The sequence below is a fragment of the Thunnus maccoyii genome, chromosome 13, assembly GCF_910596095.1.
Source record: "Thunnus maccoyii chromosome 13, fThuMac1.1, whole genome shotgun sequence".
Classification (NCBI taxonomy): domain Eukaryota; kingdom Metazoa; phylum Chordata; class Actinopteri; order Scombriformes; family Scombridae; genus Thunnus; species Thunnus maccoyii.
The window spans coordinates 15,816,890-15,830,797 of record NC_056545.1 but is presented as its reverse complement, the minus strand read 5'-3'; the positions used below and the strand labels follow the sequence as shown (position 1 = coordinate 15,830,797).

General features: G+C 39.9%; 5 protein-coding genes across 8 annotated transcripts; 1 reads left to right on the top strand and 4 right to left on the bottom strand.

Moving 5' to 3' along the window:
• Nucleotides 1–27: 27 nt before the first annotated feature.
• On the bottom strand, nucleotides 28–742 carry LOC121910178 (claudin-4-like). Its single transcript, XM_042431250.1, has one exon. It carries the CDS (start codon nucleotides 663–665, stop codon nucleotides 33–35), a length of 633 nt encoding a protein of 210 aa, XP_042287184.1. The 5' UTR covers nucleotides 666–742; the 3' UTR covers nucleotides 28–32.
• A 1,992-nt stretch (nucleotides 743–2,734) lies between these two features.
• LOC121910528 (claudin-4-like) lies at nucleotides 2,735–6,424 on the bottom strand. Its single transcript, XM_042431770.1, is given in 3 exon segments — nucleotides 2,735–3,244; nucleotides 4,820–5,062; nucleotides 6,290–6,424. Coding segments are annotated over 3 exon segments (888 nt in total).
• A 591-nt stretch (nucleotides 6,425–7,015) lies between these two features.
• Nucleotides 7,016–9,447, bottom strand: LOC121909952 (claudin-4-like). Of its 4 annotated transcripts, none has more exons than XM_042430827.1 (3): nucleotides 9,422–9,447; nucleotides 8,820–8,840; nucleotides 7,016–8,603 (listed from the first exon to the last, which is right to left on the bottom strand). In XM_042430827.1, the coding sequence occupies exon 3, from the start codon at nucleotides 8,354–8,356 to the stop codon at nucleotides 7,799–7,801; it is 558 nt and encodes a 185-aa protein (XP_042286761.1). In that variant the 5' UTR covers nucleotides 8,357–8,603; nucleotides 8,820–8,840; nucleotides 9,422–9,447; the 3' UTR covers nucleotides 7,016–7,798. The 4 variants fall into 4 exon arrangements, with proteins under 4 accessions (XP_042286761.1, XP_042286762.1, XP_042286760.1 ...); XM_042430828.1 differs by having other exon boundaries at nucleotides 7,016–8,572; nucleotides 9,422–9,441; XM_042430826.1 differs by lacking the exon at nucleotides 9,422–9,447 and having other exon boundaries at nucleotides 8,820–9,090.
• Nucleotides 9,448–10,411: 964 nt separating this feature from the next.
• Nucleotides 10,412–11,221, bottom strand: LOC121909950 (claudin-like protein ZF-A89). The gene has a single exon (XM_042430823.1). The coding sequence runs from the start codon at nucleotides 11,167–11,169 to the stop codon at nucleotides 10,537–10,539; it is 633 nt and encodes a 210-aa protein (XP_042286757.1). The 5' UTR covers nucleotides 11,170–11,221; the 3' UTR covers nucleotides 10,412–10,536.
• A 970-nt stretch (nucleotides 11,222–12,191) lies between these two features.
• cldn29 (claudin 29) lies at nucleotides 12,192–13,362 on the top strand. The gene has a single exon (XM_042430824.1). It carries the CDS (start codon nucleotides 12,356–12,358, stop codon nucleotides 12,986–12,988), a length of 633 nt encoding a protein of 210 aa, XP_042286758.1. The 5' UTR covers nucleotides 12,192–12,355; the 3' UTR covers nucleotides 12,989–13,362.
• The last annotated feature ends 546 nt before the right edge of the window (nucleotides 13,363–13,908 follow it).

Sequence of the window (13,908 nt, the reverse complement as noted above, 5' to 3'; positions counted from 1 at the left end):
TTCCAACAGACAACAGACAGTCCCAGTTCTCTCTAAACGTAGGCCCTGCTGCTCTGCACAGAGCCAGCCTTTGAGTACTTCACATCATAGGCGTTCTCTTCTTTTGGGGGACAGGAGCTACAGAGGAGGCCTCCACCCAGGAACAGCAGCCCTGCAGAGCCCCAGCCGATGTACAGCGAAGCCCCCAGCTCCCTCTTCTGGGCATTGGTTAGGACAACGTTATAGAAATTACGAATGATAGTGTGGGCGGTCCAGCAGACGGGAATAAGCACCAAGAGGCCCGCGATGATGAAGACGACTCCAGCAGCAATGGCCACTTTGGATTTCTGCCTTTCATCATCCACAAAGTTGGTGCACTTGCCCCCAACGATGCCAAGAAGTATCCCAAAGACCCCGATGATGATGGCCAAGATAGTCAGTGCTCTGGCAGCCTGCAGGTCTTGAGGTAAAGCCAGGAGAGAGTCATAGACTTTGCACTGCATCTGGCCTGTACTCTGGGTCACACAGTTCATCCACAAACCCTCCCAGGTCACTTGAGCGGTGATGATGTTGGCACCAATAAAGGCTGTGACTTTCCAGGTGGGGAGAGCGCAGGTGATGATGCTCCCCAGAAAGCCGATAATGGCCAGGGCCATACCCAGAATCTGTCTTCCTCCAGACACCATGCTGAGTCGCTGTCGATCTGTTCAAAGAGGTAAGACCCGGCTGATGCTGAAGGCTGGAGTAATTTGCCTGCGGCCTAGAAGAAGGAGTTTGTAGGACAGGTTCTTATTGCCCGCTCGGAGGAGAAGATAACACTGGCATTTTTACTTACAGGCTTTGCTGTAAAAGGTGAAGTCAGAGGAGGAGTTTTCTAGTGTTGCCTCTGAGGTGAAACTGGTTTGTGAGGAAGTCTCACCTGAGTAGGCTGCTTCTCAGCACTAATAGAAAGTATAGCAGAGTTTCTGAGAATAACACACAGGCCCCTATAAGGACAACACTACAGAAATACAGCACATACACATTCACACACAAGCATACTTGTTCTGTAAATTTAAAAATAATTAATTCACCAGTTTTGAAGATATATTTGCTTCTAGGATACTAATTATGCAAAGAGGGACTTACCAAGTGATCAACACTCAAAAAAACCCAGCACTGTGGTTTCAATGACAGTTTCTATTTTTAGTTCTTAAAATCCCTAAATGGAAAGTTGTTTTTCAGTGTGAAGATGTTCCTCTGAATGAATCAAAATTCTGTGTAAGTCAACCATAGTGAATGTAAACACACAGGTTGTCTTCTGTTGTGCCAAAGAACAATAGCTTTGAAACGGTTCCCAGGCAATCGATACCAGTGGGACTCTGAGTGTGACATCTAAGTGTTTGAATGCACATGTGACAAAACATCTCTGGAGGAAGAAAAGGAAATGTTACACCAAAGAGAGTTAGATTCATCTACAAAATGTGTTTGTGCTCCTTATGATAAAAATAACAGTGAATGGGTTTCCTGAAAAGGAAATAAACTCTACATAATAAAATTGAAAGTTGAAAGGACAGTTTGACTAATATAATGAACCTCTTAACATACAGTTTTCCCCTTTTATTTATCCTCAACTATCTTTAAAGTAATCTAATTCCACACTGCCATTAAAATATTTTGTTGATTATATCTTCTTTCAGTTCCTCATTGAAGCTTAATGATGATTATAATGAGTGACATACAGTGGCCCTAAGGTGTTTTGTGAAATATTGTTGTGTTTTTTGAAATGTTGTGTTTTCAATTTTGTTGATGTGAGTTCTGAAATGTTTTCAGTTTTGTCGTTTCTAAAATGTTGTTTTTCTGATTTGTTAATATCTTTTCTGAAATGTTATTGTGTTTATTGAGAAGTTGTTGCCTTGGTCCTGTGGTGTATTGCAGGTCCCGGCTGGGAGGAGCACCTTGCTAGTGGTCCTAGAAGTTACTGCAGCCCGCCTGCCCAGAGCCCAGCATGCTGATCCCCTCACCACTCTTTAATTTTGGTTTAGTTTTAGACTGACATCATGTAAATATTCTAAATGTCTTCATTCATACCCATTTCTCCAAAATTTAGCCTGACATATTTAGTTTTTTTTTGTAAACTTTTGGATCTTGCCTTGTATTAAAGCAATTAAATTATGTTTGACTGCTGCTTGTTACTTTAGATATAAACAATTATATCAAACTTTATTGATTTGTACAAAGAAAACATTGAGATAGTGGACATTAACGGACCAGCGTGTAAGATTTAATGGCATCTAGCAGTGAGGTTGCAGATTGCAACCAATTGAATACTCCCCTTCACCTCCCCTTCCAAGTGTGTAGGAGAACCTACGGTGGCTGCAAAACTCTTTTTGTCCATTCTGGGCTACTGTAGAAATATGGCAGTGCATGGCGGGCTCCATGGAAGAGGACCCACTCCCTATGTAAAATAAAGGGCTCATTCTAAGGTAACGAAAACACAACTATTCTTATTTTCAGGTGACTATACACTAATTAAAACACATTTATGAATATTATATTCCATTTCTGCCAAGTCTTTTCTGCTAGATGCCACTAAATTTCACACACTGCACCTTTAATTAACATGTAAACAGAAACAATCAATGACCACAGTTAAATCATTCCTGTGTTCAGTCATTCTCAGCACTATGATCTATACAGATTCATCCAGATTAGGTCATAATGTAATAATATTTACTTGGCTCAGTTGTGGCTCTGTCACGCACCAGATATGGCTTCATTCCCATGAATAAGCCCTTCCTGTTGTCTGGTGTCCCTGATCTGTTCGACGTGGTTGATTATACAGCCCGGCCCCACTATGAGCTTTATTCAGGGGGTTGTGCACTTGGGCTACATGCTCTACCATCTTATTTGGTGCATAACGATCAAACATCCTTAAACTGTTTGATCTTATGTCATCAGACCTCAGTGTGGGCATGTGGGATGAATAGTCGCTGAATTCAGTGTTGGAGCTGTAGGGGCGGTAAGAAGGCTGTGAGTTCTCCTTTTCCCCACAGACGAAGCAGATCAGAGCCCCACCGAGCAGGAGCAGCACAGAGGAGGCCCAGCCTATGTAGATGGAGGAGCCCACTTCTCTCTTTAGGGCCGCGACCACCAAGGGGTCATTGTAGAGAGAGATGGTTGTTCCTGCTGACCAGCTGACTGAAACCAGGCACAAGATGCCAGCCAGCACGCACAGAGCTCCACCCAGCAGACATGCCTAGAAAAACAAAATATATCAGTGATTCTATTGACATGTTTCTGATGAAGCATCAGAAATCTGTCAGGAGCTTTATTTATGTGTATTAAAGTCCAACTGATTTTTTTTGTCTTGTTTGCTAATACAAACCTGTTCTATAAATCTCTGTGTTCTCCTTTTTCTCACGTTTCCCTACCAGAGCTCATCCTGCCAGCGGCTGTCAATCAAACACCGACACTGACAAGCTCTTCCTACCGCTAAGTAGAAAAGGAGCATTTCTCATAATTCCCCAAAATCCCTTTTTTTTCTTCCTTTTGATATAAAAAATATGACTGACATAATTTCTGACAAAAAGGGATGATTAATTTTAAAACCCCTATGTGTAGGATTTTTTTGTTATTATTTAAAAATGTTTGATGGCCTGAAGTGTTTGTTTTTAGAAAAATGAATCAGACCATCATGGTGAAAGCAGTGAAAAATGTTCGCAAAGTTTGAATTTTTCAGGGGCTTTAATGGGACTTTCACATTAATACAGAAAAAAAGGTTTTGTTTTTCAGACATTTTACATCATCAACATACAAAGAGCAGATTGGAAAAAAATCTTTGCATGATGAAATGTCTTGAAACTTATAATGGGGTCTACCAGATTTGTTACACAAACGTTATTTCAGTGTGTAACTCTGCACCATTTAGCGGAGACACTTCAGACAGGACTTCATGTGTCGCCACCCAGTGACTCAGAATGGGCCGCTGCTGTACAAAGCATTGCATGGTGCAAAAGCTTTGATTTTCTGTGGTAATGTGAAGTGATTTCATCTTGTTAGTTTTACTTAGTTTTGTGACACCAATATTTCTATAGTTTTCTTGAAACAGGTTATGTTGTCAGAAAATACAACATTCATTGTTGAAAGGATTTTCAAAAGCAGTGAGACAACATTAAAATGTTTCTCTTTCTGAGTTGGATCTCAATCTGGGATTTCCACCTTCAAAAGACAATTGTTTTTACTCTTAACAGTGAACTAATAGGCCTAATAGAGACTTGGCTTCTGTGTAATGTAATTATGTAGTTGAATTTAACCATTTTAATTGTGTGACTGATTTGAGCCTTGCTCAGCACTGGCACAGGTTTTCTGTGTCTGAGTGCCCTTAACTAAGGTTGGATTTCCAACCGGGTGAGCAGGCAACTACCTTGGGGCCCAAGACCCTCAGGGGCCCCATGTTCATTATGTGGAAAATTAGTTTGTGGCAATTTGATCAATTGCAAATTTGGTAATATGCACCACACTTAAACACAATATAAACTGAAATGGTAAAGGTTCCTGTATTGTAGAAGGGCCATGTCAAAATTTAAATTTAAGACCTTTATAATTTAAGTTTTTAACAATTTTAAATCTGTATGTTTTGGATCATCAAGTTAATTCAAATCCAAGTTGATGCCTACATAGTATATATTCCTGAATAAATTTGTGTTTAATCAAATTATTACAATATAAGTGACATACAGCAAACCAGCATGTGCGAGGAACGAGGGGGCCCACAGCTCAATTTCCTTCTCCCGTGGCCCCTTGGAGGTTAATTGCTGCAAACTACACTTTTACACAGATATGTTCACAACTCCAGCACCTTCTTTCTGGCGGAAGAAGCCGACGGAGGCTCTGGGGAGTCAGGTGGAGCTCCACTACATTTGGCCACACCTCCACCCAGGAGGCTGATAATGAAGCCCAGGAGGCCGGCGAGGATGGAGATCAACGTGAGGGCACGTCCAGCCTGGATGTCAGCGGTCAGAGTGATGGACGTGGTGTGTTTCTTACACTGCATCTGACCTGTGGCCTGGATGATACAGTGCAACCACAGACCATCCCACACCTAACACAGAAACAGAAGGATTTTTCAGTGAGACAAAATGTAAATTAGGTTTTGATAAAAAGTTTTGAAGCAGTTTATGATCAATTATGATCTGTGTTGATACAGAATTCAAGTCTGTTAAATTTAATGTTTTGGTGTTACAACTGACCATTTAGATCAGGCAATATACTGTGACTACCATAAATTCACATTACTGTCACATACTCCTCATGCTTTCACATTGACCCTCCATGCTTTGCTGATTCTTACCCCACATTTTCATGTTATTTCACACAATATATAACATTGTAGGGCTGCTGGCCAAGGTAATGAGAAATTATACAATTTAATATATACAGTTGTATGCAAAACTTTGGCCATCCCTTGACAAATAACATATTTTGGGGTTTTTTTAATTGAAAAGATGTAAACACAGCCTCTGTAGGATATGGGAAAACATAATATTTTCTGCAAACATTAATGCATAGTTACTTTTTATGACATAAATTGAAAAAAATTAAAAAAAGATAAAAACAAAATTGTGGCATGTGCATAAGTTTGGGCACCATAAGAGTCCTGAAGTCTCAGATTCTTTTTATAAGGTCTCAGACCTTAATCAGCTCGTTAAGCCTGAGGCATGTCAACAATTGTCATTAAGAAATATCAGCTAGTGCCAGTTTCAAAGCTTTACAAATACTCTGACTCTTCAAACCTTGTGCGAACACTGAGCAACCATGGATTCCTCTAAGCAGCTGTGTAAGACTCTGAAAATGAAAGTTATTGATACCCAGCTGAAGCTGAAAAGAGGATGGCTTCTACAACAGAATACAGATCCTGAACATACCTCGGTTTTTGAATGACCCTCTCAATCCCCTGACTTAAACGTAATTGAAAATCTGTGGGTAGATCTTAGAAGAGCTGTGCATGCAAGACAGCCCAAGAATATTGCAGAACTAGAAGCAAAGAAGAATGGGAGAAAATAGAAAAAAAGACTTTTAGCAAAAAACATTTGCGAGCTGTGATGTCTGCCAGAGGGGGTGTTACTTAGTATTGACTATGTAGGGTGCTCAAATTTTTGCACATGCCACAATGATACCTTTACTGTTTTTTTTCCATATCCAAAAGAGGCTGTGTTTACATCTTCTCCATTAAAAAATCACCAAAATAAGTTATTTGTCAAGGGGTGGCAAAACATTTGCATACAACTGTACTAAGAAAAAAGATTCTCTTCGGAGTATACTGACTTACCGATTGTGCAGTTACAATGTTGGCTCCGACAAAAGATGTCTCACGCCACATCGGCAGTCCACATGTCAAACACACTCCTAAAATGCCCATCACACACAGTGCCAGGCCCCCAATCTGCCTGCCCTGCCCTTCCATTTAAAAAATCTACAGTTACACAGCAGTAAACTAAAACCAGAGTCCCTTCAGTGGTTTAAGAAAAGAAAAAGCAAGTAAATTCACTAAAACTTTCCCTTGTGACTAAAAAAATGTGATGCTTCTTCAGAGAAAAACAAAAGATTGTATTTCTTGTCTTGTTTCTGTTAAAATGAAGGGTTTCTCTCGGCAGCTGTTATGTTTTGCTGTTATGTGAAGTAGTCAGATGACAAAGATCAACAGAGAGATGCAAACATGTTTAAGAGAGAGTCTGTAAATGTACAGAGAGTATTTAAACACCTCTGAGCTAGATCCAGATCAAGTTTTTCAAGCTCTTATATACATTCAGATGGCTGGCGTAGACCACTGAGCTTCTCAAAGTAATATGTGTTTCTTTTCTCTCTGTTTCCAATTTGTTTCAGTTGTTTTGAGCATCATTATATCTCTGGAGACAATCTTTTTTTATACAAGCAAGTCTTGAAATTTGCAATATGCTAAAAATGGGCCGTTTTTTTTAAAAAATAATCATGAAAGAGACAAAGACAGAGTTTGCAGAGCTTCTGTGCAAAAAAACTTGTATGCAAAGTGAATTTATTGGTTTGTTAGTATACAAATATACAAGCATTCATAGTTTCCTTCAATTGACGTGGCAAAGCATGCCCAACGACTGAACAGCTCAGCAAACATAGTTCAGTTACTGATGAAAAATAGCAAAGTCTGACAGTGAACAGAGACATTTCAGTTGTTTCCAGATTAATTAAACTTCTTTCACAACTCTTGTTTGATAAAGAGTAATGTCAATTTTTATTTAGCTCATTGATTTTCTTTATTTTGTTTCAATACCCAAAACAATCAAAACTGTCTTGTACAAGAGAAATTTTCTCACCACACTGGCAGTTATCTTCATTTGTAAAAAAAGAAAAATACTGTATAAGAAAATGATTAAATATGACCCCAACAGGCTTTAAAGGTCTTAAAAACTGATTATTCTTGCATCATTCATAATTTGTACTGTACAGTACATGTTGAAACACTTCACATAAACTCAGACCGCTGAATTAAACATCTTTTTTTTATATAAACAATCCCAATGTCACATTATACAACTACTTCATTTTGTCAATCTTCACATTAAAAACAAAAAACATAAATGTAACTTCTACTTTTTCACATTCTACACTTTTTAATATTTCAAACATGTGATTTATTGTAAAATATCAATATAGTGCAATTAACAAAGGTTGAAAGAAATGTTGAAAAGCCTTAATCAGAAACTGAATCAAATAGTCACAGTAAACACATTTTTGTCCATTTTAAATTACATTATGTATTTGATGGATGGCATGTCCTCCGCTCTTCTTCTCTCCTTTTCTCTCCTCAGCATCTGTACGTGCTACACAAGACCCCTCCACCAATGACAAGCAGAGCTCCAGATGCCCAGCCCACATAGATGGATGCCCCTAGCTCTCCTCTCCTCTCGCTGGTGGCCAAGGGGTTGTAGAAACCTGTGATGATGCTGTGAGCTGACCAGCTGACAGGAATAATACACAGGAGCCCTGCGATTATAAACACCACACCTCCTGACAGGCCAATATTGGATTTGTTCCGCCAGTCGTCACGAAAGAAGTTGGTGCAGCGAGCCCCGACCACAGTGAGCCCGATGGCCACCACGCTGACAGCAATGGAGACACAGATCAGAGCCCTGGAAGCCTGCAGTTCTTGTGGTAAAGCCAGAATGGAGTCGTAGGCCTTACACTGCGACTGACCCGTGCTCTGGATCACACAGTTCATCCATAAACCTTCCCAGAAGACCTGAGAGGTGATGATGTTTGCCCCGACAAAGGCTGTCACCTTCCACATGGGTAGTCCACAGATAAGAATGGTGCCAAGAAGGCCAATGATTGCCAGACAAATACCAACGAGCTGGGTCCGCATCTTGTCAAAAAACAAATCCGAGGCATGTATTTAGGTTGCAGTCAAAAGCAGAAACAAAATTCGCCTTCTGTTGAGCCACAGAACATTTTTACTGCAAGCTTCACTCAACTGTAAATACCGCTGGTTGTGTTTTGCTGTGTGCAGGTATGAGAAGGAGGAACAACAGGGAGGGGACTCTGCTAGTTTGTGGATCAGGTTTCTTGCTTGTCCTGATTCCTGCTTGGTATGAATGAGTAGGATAAGAAACCTGTTAACAAAAGTGATCGTGTTTGAAAAACTGCTTTGTGACCCAAAACAAACGGCTTTTATCACAAATTTTAAATGGATTGAAACAGAAATTTTAACCATGTCCAGAAATGTAAAGTCAAGCTTGCCCGTATCTTCAGGTCAGACAAGAATCTATTAAAACCTGACACAAAATGAATGCATGAACTTTCTAACAGTTTCTAAAAAAACATCCTACCTGCATAGAGCCTGGGAACACCTGAGAAGAAACACACGTTGGTATGAGGAAAGAAAGTTTGCTTGTTCAGTTAATGCTCACCAGTACGATTCAGTTTAAAACGTTGCATTGATTTTAATGCTGAAAAAGAAACTGCAGAAAATATCTCTAGGTTTGAGAAATGCATTACATATAAATCAGATCTACTGCCTGTCCCAAACTTTATGAACACTGAAGTGGAATGTTTAATCTCTAAAACACTTAAAAGTGTAGTTTGACATTTTAGAAAATATGCTTATTTGCTGTTTTACTGAGATTTAGATGAGAAGATTGATGCCACTCTCATGTGTTTACAGTAAATAAGAAGCTGGAGCAGGTAGCTAGTTAGCTTAGATTAGCATAAAGACTGAGGCCTACTCAGAGGAGAAGAGTCCCAACATAAGGAGATGTGAATTGAAACATTGGGCACCTGTGATTTAAACACTCAAATGTATTAAATGTTGCATAATGAGTATAAATTGTATACCGGTGGCCAGATTAATGTGGTATAGGTAAATTATTTAACTAAGATTGATTACTAAACTCAAGTTTGCTGTAAATTACTTTTGTTTCAAGTGTTTAACCTGCTTTAGATGAACTTCAGTGCAGCTGTAGTGTATGTGATGTCATAGTGCCGTCATGAGAACAATTAGTAACACCTGTGATTTTTCTGCTACTGTGAGTCAAAATGTCAGGCCTCAACCATGAGTGTGGATCAAAGTACCAAACCTTTACTCATTTTGCCTTGATTTCAGAATAAGGGGGACGCTATTAAACATGTTCAGGATTAACAAGTCAAATCTGTGCCTTTAGGAAAAGGAAGGTAGTTTTAGTTAGCTAATACTCTTTTAGCCTGGATCAGTCCCACTGTGATAAGAAGAACAGTGGTAAAAAAATAACTATTTTGGTAAAGCTTGGTATGTTTGATTTTGTTGAAGCTGTCAAAGTGTTGAGCAAGCATCTGAGAATTTTAGCAAATGTGTGTTTTCAGTGTTGGTCAAGTTGTTGTTTTTTAAAACACCAAACTACCTTGTCAAAAACACCTGCCAGTCAGTCAACTTGACATGGTGTTGCTTTTTGTAATTTTAACATTAGCTGTGAAGAAGCTAAGCTTTTTCCACATAAAAGCATAGGTGTTTAAAAAAAAAAAATCCCAGTTAGCTGCTTCAGTTGTAGGGCTATGTCTGAAATCAGTTTCCTTTTACCATGAAGTGCATGCTGCCATTTTGAGTGTGAAATGGAAAAAAAAAAACAATTTTAGGCAAAAAAAAAAAAAAAAAAAAAAAAAAAAGATTCTGTACTTTGTGTTGCACATGATGCCTCACAGGACACTTAATGTAGATATTGTTTATTTCTAAACACCTGTGCTGTCCCTACTATGACAAGTCAAAATGTCTGCCATGAAAAGGCTCTTGCATCAGTTGCAGATAAACTTTACATGTTTGACGCTTAATTAGGTTGAGCTCAGCTGACCAGAAAATAGTACAACCAAAACCACCACCTTAGACTTGAAGACTTTGTTGTCCTCACTTAACAGGACAAATGATGCAGCCCCAAAAACAAGGAAACAGTCATCATGAAAGCTTAATTTATTAAAATTAAATCAGTAAAAACACCCATCATGAAAGTTAAGACAATAAAAACATGACTCTGGAGTTTAACAGTCCAGTTCCTGTGATAAGGCAAGAATGCAGACAGTTCAGACGTAGGCTCCTCCACTGGCTGCTGAGCGAGGGGCAGAATATTTGACGGAGTATCTGCTATCCTTCTGCTGCTGACACTGACAGCAGAGAAGTGAGCCTCCAATAAGCAGGAGTCCTGCTGAGCCCCAGCCGATGAACAGTGACGCACCGAGTTCCCTCCTCTGCGCGTCACTCATAATGGGGTTGTAGAAGTTCCTGATGACCTCGTGAGCAGACCAGGACACAGGGATCAGGCACAGGATACCACCGATGATGAAGAACACCCCAGCAGCAATGGCTACCTTGCTCTTGGCCACCTCATCCTCAAGGCAGTTGGTGCATTTTCCCCCTGCAACGGCGAGCAGGATTCCCATGAAGACAACCAGGATGGAGATCACAACCAGGGCCCGGGCGGCCTGCAGGTCACGTGGCAGAGCCAGCATGGAGTCATAGACCTTGCACTGCATCTGGCCAGTGCTCTGCTTCACGCAGTTCATCCACAGGCCCTCCCAGAAGATCTGCGCTGTCACAATGTTGTTCCCAATGAAAGCAGACACCTTCCACATGGGCAGGGCACAGATGATGATGTCTCCCAGAAAGCCAATGGTTGCCAGGAAGATGCCAAAGATCTGGAGACCTGCAGACGCCATAGTTGTCTCAGCATAAAGAGATGAGTGCACCAGCAATAAAATACAGAGATTTTTTGCTCACCTGCAGCTTTTATACCTACTTGGTAGGTTGTGGTTTCGCCTGATTGGTCGTTCTAAAATTGGTCGAACTGAAAACACCTGTGGTCGTTAAGAAAGTCAGCAACCAATACCAGTAACCAGTGAAGTCTTCTCTCTTATTTGTCATCCACTTGCTGATCACCTTCTTAAAAATGGCAAAGGTCACGTGATGTGATCTTTGTTTAACAGTTTTGAGGTGATGCTGCTTGGTTTGAATAAACTGACTCACTTGCAAATATGATCTTTTTCTTGAACTGTGGGAAGAAAAATAATGTGTAATTCGTGCAACATTTTCTCTTATTACATTTTGAAAGACCATGAGATTTGAATTCTTTGACATCTTATCCCATGTTGTTTTACCAGTGCAGTAATCAAGCTGAATGATTCCACCTGTGCTCATTAGCCAGTGAGCTCATGTAACCTGTTTGGTTGGTTTTGCTTGGTTTTCAGATGGCTCTGACTTGTTCTGTCAAACATCCACATTAAAATGAACAAAAAGATGTATAAAATCAGACATAGAAGTTAAGATGAGAAGTACATTCCTTGAGACACTCCATGAAAAGTAAATATTATCAGAACTTACAAGGATAGATTGTGTAGATGCCAATACTTTACCAAATAGCACTTTAAGTTTTAAATCATTTTTAGCACATATGATTAATTGGATTCAACAAGATAAATAAATTGTAAAACAAATGAATTAGTTTGCTACTATCTCAAAAGGCTTATTAACCAATTGTTGTGTTTGCATGATGTAGCAATCTTTCATATTTAAACAAAATTATAGTTTTACAGTATATTTTTCATTCCATAAAGCTGGACTTTCATGTTCAACTTTTAACTGAGCCACACTGTTTTTTTTTTTCTGAGAGCTCTGCTGAGGCACCATGGAGCCTCTCTGTAGGAGAGAGACACCTCTGAACTCAAAGGCAGCATGATGGATGTTTATATCTGAGCAATGAAGTCAAAGCCCACCCACAGGAGGAGGCTGCTCAGGGGCATCTGAGGGTCATATAAAACTTTCCCACAGTTGGAAAGCTTTTAGTTGGCAGCCCAGTGTCGAACTGAGACGGAGAAAGAGGAAGAGAAGGAACCCCAGCAAACCACGATGGCATCTTTGGGGCTGCAGATTCTAGGCGTCGGGTTGGCGGTGCTCGGATGGATTGGAAACATACTGATCTGTATGCTGCCCATGTGGAAGGTGTCTGCTTTCATCGGGAACAACATCGTGGTGGCTCAGACCATCTGGGAAGGACTGTGGATGACCTGCGTGGTGCAGAGTACGGGCCAGATGCAGTGTAAGGTCTACGACTCCCTGCTGGCCCTGCCTCCGGACCTCCAGGCAGCCCGGGCCATGGTCGTCATCGCCATTTTGTTCTCTCTGTTCGGCCTGCTGCTCTCTGTGGTGGGAGGGAAATGCACCACCTGCGTTGGGGACAAAGCAGCAAAAGCCAGAGTGGCCATCTCTGCAGGTGTTTTCTTCATCCTGAGTGGGGCTCTGTGTCTGGTGACTGTGTCACTGCCTGCCAATACTATCATAAAGGACTTCTACAACCCCATGGTTCCTGATGCTCAGAGGAGAGAGCTGGGTGCGTGTTTGTACGTGGGCTGGGGAGCATCAGGGCTTCTGCTGATTGGTGGGGCTCTCCTATGCTGCCAGTGTCCATCAGGAGGAAACCGCTACAGCGGAGCAAAATATTCCCCACCGAAATCCACAACACCCGGGAAGGAATTTGTCTAACATGAGAAGCAGCACTTTACATACAGTACAAACCTGTTTCTTATCAAGTTGTGATTTGCATTGTGACTAACTTCCTTTGACTAACACTCTGTGGCCATTTGTTTCTGAAAAATACAAAAGACTCTATAAGGTATGTGCCATGTTAGAAAAATGCAACATGGAGTAAAGATTTGCTGTTTAATTCATTTCTTTTTACTCAGTTTATGTTTTGTGTTATAATTTCAGTATTAATTCAGTCTGACTCAGACTTTTCCTGATGTTTCCATTATTGTGTTTGTAAGCACTTCAGAAAAGAGACATGTATTTGTCATGTGAGATTTATTTTTCAGTTTCATTTTGTTTTTCGTTCGGACAATAAACAGTATTTTTGTCAACATTGTTTCTTTTAATGTTGTTCTTTTAATGTGAGCTCACATTCACTAAAGTACTATAAGTAAAACTGAAGAGTGCTATCATTTTATGGTATTTCTACTTCTGCTTCACTACATTTTTGAAAGAAAATTGTACTTTTTACTCCATTATATTTATCTAACAGTTATAGTTGCTACTTTAAATGATGATATTTTATATGATCTGCTTTTAAAAAGTGATGCATTGTCATAGGTTAAAATACCCGAAAGTATGTAGCATATTTGCAGCTACTACATTTGAATGCTGCTTACATATTGATGCATCAGTATTGGTAACCTAATATTAGTATATATAAAAACATGAAACTTTTTTTTACTTTTGATACTTAAATGTAAAATTTTACAACATTTGTTCTTTTAATTATGTAAAAGTTTGAAGACATGAGCTTTTACATATACAGGATTGTTGTATTTCTACTTTTGCTGAGGTAAAATCTGAATGTTTCTTCCACCACTGATTACAGAAGCTGAGTAGCCAGAACAGAAACAGACACAATAGTGAAAAATTAC